The 11,063-nt window shown below is 46.0% G+C and overlaps 1 protein-coding gene across 1 annotated transcript in view; it reads right to left on the reverse strand.

The window, feature by feature from the left end:
• The window catches only part of CMTM7 (CKLF like MARVEL transmembrane domain containing 7), a 55,288-nt gene extending 48,324 nt beyond the window's left edge, over nt 1–6,964 (reverse strand). The window contains exon 1 of the mRNA XM_081286822.1: nt 6,333–6,964. Coding sequence (XP_081142948.1) covers nt 6,333–6,479 — 147 coding nt within the window. The 5' untranslated portion in view covers nt 6,480–6,964. The remainder of the gene's footprint in view (nt 1–6,332) is intronic.
• Nucleotides 6,965–11,063: the final 4,099 nt, after the last annotated feature.

Below are 11,063 nucleotides of genomic sequence, written 5' to 3' on the forward strand. Positions count from 1 at the left end.
AATATTAATTTGGGGTGGGGGAAGTAAGGTACTGTGTCCATATTTTTAGTTGTAGACGGACACAATACCTTTATGTATTTATTCATCTACTTCTTTTTATGCAGTGCTGAGGATTGAACCCACTGCCTCACATGTGCGAGGCAACCATTCCACCACTAAGCTACAACCCCAGCTTCTATTTTTATTTTTTATTTGGCCATTGGGAGAAAGTGTTTCTTGTTTTTGGATTCAGGATTGGGTTGGGGGCCAAAGAACCTTGGCAGTGAGGTTCTTTTCTTCAATGAATGCTCTATATTCCAGGAGGTAGGACATGGATGTGCAGATCACACTTAGGAACTATATTAGTGCATTTTTCATTACTATAATAAAATACTGAAGGCAGGCTAACTTTAAAAAGAAGAGGCTTAATTAGTTTTTGGAGGATGAAAGTCCAAACAACATAGTGCAGGCTCTGGCAAGGGCCCCAAGGTGCATAGTAGAGTGTGTGCAAGAGGAAGAAGTCACATCTCAATAAAGGAAACTGAGGCTGGGACCCCATAAACCTTCTGAGGACATGACCCCTCATATCTAAGGCCCACCACCTCCCACTGCCAAACTGAGGACCAAACTTCCAGCACATGAACCTTTGGGGGAAAAATGACAGCCAAACCATAGCATAAACCAAGCCAGAGCCTCTCCACCCTCTACCATATAGTTAAGTCAGAACACAAAGGGGTGGCCCATTCTGGGTTATATTAGGCCATTTTCCACTCGCAGGTCTATTCACAGCTACACCAGAGGCTGAGATCCCTCATGGTATAATTCCATTTGGTACCTGTACTGTGAATTCCTAAAGTGAGGCCCAGAATTGCCCTGACTTCAGTGTCTTTAGGACTCACCTTTCTGCCAGAAAACTTTGTATATTCTCTCCCCAGACTCACATCCAAGGTGCCATCCAAACTGAGTAATTTCCTTTAATCTTATTTCAGGCAAAAGAAATTTTTAGAAAACAAAATATTTTGCAGTATTCAATTACTCTCCTGAAATTAATAACATGTATATGTAACATGACCCTAATATTCCTGTGACAACCAAAAAGTTTCCATAGAATTCCACAATGACCTCTAGGGGGCAGTACAACCACTGATTGAGAACTACATCAAGATTTTCATAGAATAAGAACAGTATCTTCACCATGATCTGGCAGACCTGGGGTCTGATGTCTGCATACTTCTCCAGGCTCATCCAATCTGACACGATACTCCTTCCTCCAGACTCAGGACCACTGTCTACGCTTTCTTCTTCTTGTAATGCTGTTTCCTCAAATTCACATCAAATATCCCTTCCTCAGAAAAGTATTTCTTGGACTCCTAGAAATACTCTTTACCCACTGAGTAGAGAGCAGCTCTCCTCTCCAACTTTTGTCCCAGCTTGTAATTACAAGGGGTACCTGGTTTCAACTATACTGAACATGAACTAATTTTTTTCTTGTCATTATTCTCTAGACAATACCTAGAACTATTTACATAGCATTTGCATTGTATTAGGTATTATAAGTAAGATTTAAAATATCTGAGAGGATGTGTGGAAATTCCTAGTAATTATGTCACTATTTTAATCAAGGGTCTTGAGCATCTGTGTATTTTAGTATCAGAGGTGGGTCCTGGAATCCACCCCCACAGATACCAAGGGATGAATGCATTTGCCTATAGTCATTTGATTAATGTTTGCTTCCTCCATTGCAGTATAAGGAGGGCAGGGGATGATCTGTTTTGTGTAGTCTTCTTTCTATAGCACACAGTAGGTGCTGAATAAATATTTGCTGAATAAATAGATGAACTTCCTAGAAGATACTGAGCTTTTTATCTTTGCTACCTATGAACTACATCCTCATTCTCCTTCCATATTATGATTGTGCAAAAATTGTGCAAAAAAAAAAAAAGGCTTTGTTTTCCTACAGCGGTCTACCTTGCTAACAGATATACTGTGCACAATTTGAATAGAGTTAAAGTATAGCAGATGCTCAATGAAATAAAACCAATTTCGAAATGTCTGCAGTGGGAAGATTAAAAATTGTCTCTCAGAAAGAAATGATAGCCAGGCATGGGGGTGCACACCTCTAATTCCACTGGCTTGGGAGGCTGAGGCAAGAGGATTGCAAGTTCAAAGCCAGCCTCAGCAACTTAGGGAGGCCCTAAACAACGTAGCAAGACCCTGTTTCAATCAATCAATCAATCAATAAAAAAAAAAAAAGGCTGGGGATGTTGCTCAGTGGTTAAGCACCCTGGGTTCTAGCCTTGGTACGAAAAAAAAAAAAGATAAATGTTTGAGGTGACGGATATGCTGATTTGATCAAAACACATATGTGTGTATTAAAATATCACTCTATGCCCCACAAATAGGTACAATTATCATGCATCAATTAATAAAAAAAGAATTTACCCAATACTGGCTTGTTTCTTCCTACATCTTTTTCCTTCTCACCACCTCCAACATATCAGAAATCTCCAAATCAAACATACTGTATAAAGAAGTGAATGAGAACTCCCAACATGATCATCTGTCAAGATTCGCCTCTGACCTTCTTCCCTTAAGTGACCAACTATTAAATTTTATCTTCCTGGCCAGCCAAGGGGGGTCTCTTCCAGCCCAGGCCTCTTGGTGATAACAGGAGACCTGGTCCTTCAGCCCAGACTCTGTGAGGCCTGCAGTGAACACTCCTTCCTCTAGTGGTAGGTGTAGTGGGGATTCAAAGGGGGTTTCCTCTAATATAGTTGTGCTCCTCACATCTTGTGGTTGCATGTAGAGCACTATGCCCCCCTCAATCTCCTCTCTAGATCTCTTTTTAGTGGCTAAGTAGGACATAATTCAATTACTATACAATTCACCCATTTAAAGTATAAAGTTCAATGATTGTGCAACCATGACTATAATCAATCTTTGAAAATTTTTCATTTTGCCCCTGCAAAATCCTACCTATTAGCAATCACTTCTGCTTTCCTATCACCAACCATGTCCAGCCCTAAGCAACCTCTAATTCGTTTTTTTGTGTCTATAAATTTGCCTATTCTCAATCGTTTATACAAGTAGAACCATATAATATGTGGGTTTTTGTGACTGACTTTTTTTACCTGCACAATGTTGTCAAAGGTCATCCATTCAGTTGCATATGTTGGTACTTCAGTCTCCACTGTTTGGGGCTCTATAATTTTCCACTGTATGAATGTATCACTTGCCTTATTGTTGGTGTTATACATTCATCATTTGATGGACATTGGTGTTGTTTCCACTTTCTGACTATAATGAATAATACTACCACAAACATGTATGAACATATGTCTTTGGGCATGTGTTCACATCTCCTGGATGTAGCTCACTTTACCTTCCCATCAGCAATATCCCAGAGTTCCAATTTCTTCACATCCTCCCCATTCTTACCATTGTTATTATCTGTCTTTTTCAGTTAATGTCATTTTTGTGACTGTAAAGTTATCTCACTGTGGTTTTGATTTCACTGGATCCCTTAACAAGCAATGAGGCCTGGGTAGGCTCTACTGCTGTTGCTGACTGCTGTGTGGCTTTAGTAAGTCTTAGCCTCCGTTTCCTCATCTGTCAAAGAGGCGACTCCACAGGTTTCTTAAAAACATTTAATGAGAGGATATATACGTGGTATATAGTACACAATTCCTTGGGCTTTATCAAGAACAATAGTAGGGCTCAAAAAACAGCTATTTTTTTTTTTAAGGTTCCTTTAAGTCAAGAACTGTGACTATGTCTCTGATCTCATAAGGAAGATGAAAGAAATGAAGCCCTCATGGCCACAGAATTGTAAGAATTATACATGGACAAAGGACATGACAAGTACCACAGTCATTTAGAGAACTGCTTTCTTCCTATTTTCTTCTCTTTTCACTTTCTGGTAGTGGAGGATTCAGAAGAGGCCCACCCAAGGTAGAGGAAGCTGTTCTCTAAAGACCCAGCCTCTGCAATTCCTTCTTAAGGGAACACATGGAAAGGCTGTTAATCATCCCATGATGAAACTACTTCTAGAGAAGCCAAGGACAAAAGGGCCTGCATGCAATTGAGACATCTGCAGTCAAAATGAGAGACCCACCTGGAGTGGTGGTGCATGCCTGTAATCCCAGCAGCTCTGGAGATTGAGGCAGGAAGATTGTGAGTTCAAAGCCAGCCTCGGCAACTTAGGGAGGCTCTAAGCAACTCAGGGAGACCCTATCTCTAAATTAAATATATAAATATTTTAAAAAAGGGCTGGGGATGTGGCTCAGTGGTAAGGTCCCTGGGTTCAAGCCCTAGTACAAAGAGAGAGAGAGAGAGAGAGAGAGAGAGAGAGAGAGAGAGAGATATCCAGGGATAGAATGTACAAAGGGTGGCACTATTTTAACTGCTTCTGTCTTTCCTCAAAGTTAAAACTTGGCTAATTGAGTGCTGTCCAGAAATGAAGACAAATGAATGTCAAATGCCCGAATAGGAACCCCGGAAAAGAGAAGAACAGCGAGGAGTTAGACAGGAGGCCCCAGCAGACAGTCCTAAGTGGTCTATTATATAATATGACCACCCTGGAAGGGCAACTTCACCCCCACAGGGTTTGATCAAACTAGCCTGTAGCTACCTGACAATCCTGCAGGGGTAGCATGGTTTTAAGGAGAGCACACAGAAAAGCAGAAGCCAGATAAAGTAATTGTCCAAGTCTTTGTTCTCTTCTTTGAAGAACAGGCTCCATCATCGATGGTCACCTGCAACCTAGCACAAGGGCCACAGGCAAGAGGCATTTGTAATGAGAGATGGAGGTCTCTCATGCCCCAATACCATTGTTCCTCAGACTCATGGGCCAGCATGACAGCTTCTCACCTCCACTACCTTTGTTACCAAAGTCCAGACCAACAAGGAGTTTTCTTGCCGTCCCCCCCCTCAACATCTTTCTCCACCAAACATATGGGCCAAAGCTGAAGCTTCTGCTCCCCATCCGTGCCCATCAAACTCATCACTTCCAAAGCTCAGGCAGGGTCTGCTCACCCCAGCCTCTTTTAAGGATGGAGGAGGTAGGCTGCCTGCTCCATTTAGCTGATCAAATCTCTTATCAGCTCCCCCCCTCCATAATAAAAAGAAGGAAGGAAAAATAAAAATGTTCAACACTGCTCAGCACCAGGCCTTTTTTGGTAGTTGCTAAAACGCCTCTACTTCCTAATTTTGGGTTTAGCTAGGTACTGTCTTAGAGAGGAAGGAACGGAGTCCAGGTCCCTCTAGTCTCCCCAGACAGGGAGCCACTTTTTTTTTTTAAACACATTCAGCATTTGCAATAAGAGCTACGGAAGCATAGAGGATTCCCACCCTGTGTCCAGCTCCGGAGAGACCGCTCCACTTTCGCAGGCCCCAGCTTCTGGTTCCATTAGCCTATATACCTCTCCCCACACTTCTTTTCCCACATCTCAAAAACTACCCCTCCCCTCTTTACAGTTTTTGCTGAGCTCCTTACAGTGAGGGACGAGTCGCGAACAGCCCAACCCAGTTTCAAAACGCATCATACAAACGGAAAGGTGTTTAAGATCAAATATTTTCAAAGAAAAACATGGGAGGGAGAAAAGATCAGGGAACTAGAGAACAGATAGGGCAACTTCTTGGTGCTGCGGTGGTCACTCAGAGAGCCCGCAACTTCGTGCTGCCTGGCTCCAGATGGCTCTATCCAGGAGACTGGCTTCCCCAAACAGGACAAGCCCCTCAGAACCGGTCTTTCCCAAACAATCCTCTGCCTTCCAGGGCCCTCCCTTGGAACTGGAGAGCGCAGGGGACCCGGAGGCGGTCCCAGGGTCCCCATTCTCCCTGGTCATCCTCGCCACCTAAGGGAATGCAAAGCCCTGCGCCCTCATCGTGGGGGACAAACTGCTCCCGGAGCGGGGAAGCCCCGCGGCGACGGCCAGGGAAGGGCCGGCTGCGGGTCGGGAGGTGGGGCTTGGCCGGCTCAGCGCCGCTGGCCGGGAGACTTTTCCTCCCTGGCGCGGGTTCGAAGCGGCGCGGCCCAGAGAAGAGGAAGGAAGGCGACAAGGAACTCGGGCCGAGGTTTCTATCTGCAGGCGGGTCAGGCCCGCAGAGGGGGTTGGGGAGCCCGGGGGCCCCGAGATCGGGCGGGGGCAGGGCGGGCACCGCTGGGGGCCGGGCTGGGCGCGGGCTGCGCCGGCAACTTTCCCGGGGACTCGGCTTCGGCGGCGCGGCCCCCACCCTACCCGCCGCTCGAGGCTAGGGACTCCGGCCAGGTCCAGCGGTCGGCGCGTGCGCTCCCCGGCCCAGTCCTCCCCGGGCGATGGAGTGACCCCGGCCCCGCGTCCGCCCTCTCTTACCATCTGCGCCACTTTGAGCAGGGCCCCCTGGGTGCGGGGGTAGACGGAGTCCAGCAGCCCCTCCGAGGGCTGGCTCGCGCCCACCCCGGGTCCCAGCGCGCCGCCGCTGCTGCACGTGGTGCGGACGAGCCCCGATCCATGCGACATCGCGTGGCCCCAGCCCGCTGGCCGCCTCCCCGGCCCGGGACCCGGGACCAGATAAGGAGGGGCGGGCCAGGCAGGCGGGCGAGCGGGAGGGCGGGCGGGGCGGGGCCCTCGCGGCGGTCTCCGGCGCTGGGAGGGCGGGGCGCACTCGTCCGCCACCCCTGCGCGCGAGACCCCGGCCAGCTGTGGCGGGACCCAGCGCGGGATCAGCTGGCCGGCGCTCTCCAGGGAGGCTGCAGCGGTCCCGGAGCTCAGAGACGCACGGAAGTTGGACTGGCGCGAGGAGGAAACCGGACGCCTGGGGCCGCGGCCTCTCCCAAGTGGGCAAGACCCGGGTCACAGCTGGCACTGAGCCTCCTGGGCTTTTGTGTGGGTTGAGGCTGCGGATGTGTGCTTCGAGACTTTACTGAAGTTTAACTTACACTTGGCGGAATGTCCAGGCCGCACCATGCAGCTCCATTAATTTTTATGAATGTGTGCACCTGTGTGACCATCACCCAACGACGAATGGAACATACCCATCATCTCAGAAAGTTTCCCTGTGCTTCTTGTTTTCCTCTTGCTGCCTCTCCTCAGCACCCTCCTCTGACTTCAGGCAACCCAAGTGGTCTGCTTTCTGTCACTGTTAGATTAGTTTTAGCTGAACTTGGACTTCATACACTTGAAACAATGCAGAATGTTCTCATTTGTGTCCAGTTTCTTTCACTCGACATAACTCACTTGAGATTCATTCTGTTGGGAATACCAGTGATTCAGATCAGTAGTTCCTTCCTTTTTATTGCTGAGTAAACGTTCTACTGTGTTTTAAAATTTTAATTTACCTGTTGATGAGGACCTGGTTATTTCCTCCCTCTCTCCCTCTCTTCCTTCCTTCTCTCCTTTCCTGGATATTATGAATAAAGCATTGATGAATATTCTGGAACTTTTTCTTTTTTGGTGGCTATAAATTCTCATTTCTCTGGGGTAAACATCTACAAAGAGGTTTGCTGGGCCACAAGGTGAGCAAATGTTTACTTCTATTAGAAATTATCAAATAGTTTCCAAGTGGCAGGACTCTAAATGAGTTATAGTTTTGAGACACATCTCCAACTCTTTTTTATTTTAGAGACAGGGTCTTGCTGAGTTGTTTAGGGCCTCACTATGTTGCTGAGTCTAGGGTCCTCCTACCTCAGACAGTGGATCTTGCTGGGTTGCTCATGCTGGCCTCAAACTTCTGGGCATAAGCAATCCTTCTCCCTTAATCTTCTAAGTAGCTGAGACTCCAGGTGTGTACCACTGCACACAGCTCCAAAGAGTTATGTTATTAATGTTCCCTGGGTTATATTTACTCATATAGAGAAAACAGCAAAAATAATCTATCTTCCTGGGTTCAATACTCAGCAACACACACACACAAGTGTTCATGCACGCATGCACAAACACAATAAAAAAAAAAAAAAGCAAAGATTGCTTCCGTGAGCTTATTAGGTACCAGTACTGTCCTGGCATCAGAAGATTTTCCAACATGGCAAAGTCTTAATAATTCTAGAGGGTGGATAATACTCTTTCATTCTCTGTTTTGACAGGTCTCCTAGGTGATTCTGAGGCACATTCAAGTTCAAGAACCACTGTCATGATCAGATACACTAGAGTTGAGACATTACATTACTTTTTTTCTACTTTGATATACACTTTTTTTTTTGTCTTCAGCATCTGTCTTCTCTTTAAATAACATGCACATCTGCTTGATACCTCTATTTCTTTCTCTGTAAAACAGGTATAATTGCAACTAGGGGCTGCTGCAACAATGTGACAGACAAGCAGACGTGCCAAAGCATGAAGTTGGCATGAAGTTGGTATTGCTCATCACTTTTCATGTAGATTTATGTTTTCACTCCTGCACTTGTCCAAGTCTTTGAAACCCACAACAGAGGTGACAGGAGATCTCTGTTAAAGTGAAGGCTTCAAAGAAGCAGAAAACACAAGCGCTGGATAATTTTTCCTTTGAAGAGTCTTCGTGCAAATCTCTAGGAATCGTCTGGTGATTTTTCAGTTTAATGGCTCTCAGTCCAGAAGCACCGTTATCACCTGTGTGAAATACAGATTCTAGGATGCCATTCTGGTCTGCTGGATCAGAAGCTCTTGGTATGGGGCGTGGCAGTCTGTGTTTGAATAAGTCCTCGGCGTTCATCCCCACCCTGCGTGCTCCAGGTTGAGAGCTGTCATTACCCAGGAGAGCTTGCTGACACATTACTGGGTTTCTCTGCCTGGTGTTGACCATTGTGCAACCCAATCCTGATTGGAAATAATCACCAATGCTGGCCACTGTGCTAATCATTTTATCATAATCATTTAAGATACTTGCAATGCAAGAGACTTTCACTGGCCTGATGTACAAGAAAGGGCTGCAGAGATCAGATCTTGCCAAGTACAAGGAGATGTCTGCACGGTGCACTGCCTGCTGGGTGTTAATGATTGCCCCTTGAGGGAGCAAGGGCTTGGACAAAGGACTTTGTAGTCCTCTAAATATGTCACACTAGGGCTGGGGATGTGGCTCAAGTGGTAGCGCGCTCGCCTGGCATGCGTGCAGCCCAGGTTCGATCCTCAGCATCACATACAAACAAAGATGTTGTGCCCGCCGAAAACTAAAAAATAAAGATTAAAAAAATTCTCTCTCTCTCTCTCTTTTAAAAAAATAAATAAATAAATAAATATGTCACACTATAAGAGGGAGCCAGATGGGTGGTCCTGAGTAGCTGTTGAGAATTCAGGAATTTCCAAGTTCTCCTTTTCTCTACTCTGAGGGTTTCAGGTGCTTATCAACAGTTCCAAGACTTCAAGTGGAATGTCAGTGACTGCAACTCTTATACCAACACAATTAAGATGATATATCTGGATCAGATATAAGGAAAAATTAATAAAAACAAGAGTTGGCTCTGTATTTGTCATAGTGATTTTTGTTGCAGAAGCAGAAACTTAACTTGAGCAAAAAGAATTCATTGGCTTTGTGTAACTACAATATGCAGAGGTGAATTCCTATATCAGGCATGGTTTGATCCAGGAATTCAAATCAGATCTGGTCAGGGCTTCTATTTCTAGCTTAATAAAGAAATAAAAGATTTTTTTTCTGGATTTAGGCAATACGAGAAATTGAGGGAGCATCTGGGGGAAATTTCACTTCTTCAGTGTCTGGGAGGCAGGAAAAGGTGGTTCACCTATGCACTCTTCAGACCAAATAATTCCTGGAAGAGGAACTCCTTCCCCAGGGAGTTTGTAATTTTAGTAATACTGGGAAATGGAGTTAGGTAGCAGGTAGCTGTGATTGTCATCTGCATGGAGTGGAGTCCAGGTCTGGACTAAAAGTTCCCTGTTCATGCAGTGTTTAACAGAATTCTTGGCCCAAAGTAGTACTCAGTATATATCTGTGGAATTAATGTAGAGTTCCAGGGATAGTCCACAGAGGGGAGTAACCAACTTGTCCTGAACCAGGGGGAAGTTTCGTAGAGGAAGTGGTGTTTGAACTGGGTCTTGAAGAGTGATTAAAACGTATAGTGGTGGGGGATGGGGGTGGGGGCATGGATGTAGCTCAGTGCACTTGCCCAGCAAGCAGGAGGTTCTGGTTCATTTCTCAGTACTTCAAAAGCAACAAAAACAAACAAACTTACTGGGTAGGCAAGAGGGAATGGCCCACCCCAAGGAGGCATAAAATAGCAACATGGTCCCTGTGGTGAGCCGTTTCTGCGGACTGTGGTCGCCATTACAAGATGGCGCTGGCTCCGCTGTGGTCTGTAACAAACAACTCCTTATTTGGGAGAGTTGGCGCATGGTTTTTTAACACCCTATGAGAAAGCTCCACGTGGCAGCTTCGCATTGGGGCTTGAGATGCTTTATTAAGGCTGGGAGAGGCATCCGAGAAGAAGAAGAAGAAATATCAAGGACCTGAATAAACGGCTGAAAGAAGATTCCTGTTGTTGCGTCTTCCTTGCGGGCAAGGGGGTCGCGACAAGTGGTGCCGAGACCCGGGAACCAGAACTTTCAGACGTCAGGGGTGGTGCACCGGATAGTCCCAGGTAAGTGGGACCCGCGACCAAAGCGGGGATAGTCCCAGTAAGTGGGATCCGCGACCAAAGCGGGGTCAGCTCCTCTACAAAGAAAGAGAGAGCCTCATATTTTATTGCAGCTGCAATGTGTACTTTCACTTTTGTTTTCTGTGTTTCTTTTGTCGTCTGTGTCTTTTGTTTTCTGTGTTTCTTTTGTTGTTGTGTCATGGGTGCCGCATCTTCAAGTCCGCTTCTCCTGGCCCTAGATGGCCTGTTACGTTCCAAGGGCCTGGAAGTGAAGCATCGTACTTTACAGAGATTTTTACAGAAGATAGATATTGCTGCACCGTGGTTTGCATTTTCGGGCAGCCTTACCATACCTAGTTGGGATAAATTAGGCAAAGATCTTGACTTTGCTTCTGAGCAGGGCATATTAGAGGGCGGGGTGATACCCCTTTGGAGAATAGTCCGTAGTTGCCTCACAGAGGACAGATGTCATGACGCACTTACTAAAGGACAGGAAGTTCTAGAACAATTACATGAGGAGAAATCAGAGACGGCAGGAAGT

Source organism: Spermophilus citellus (genome assembly GCF_964194105.1).
Source record: "Spermophilus citellus genome assembly, chromosome: 3".
NCBI classification, from domain to species: Eukaryota; Metazoa; Chordata; class Mammalia; order Rodentia; family Sciuridae; genus Spermophilus; species Spermophilus citellus.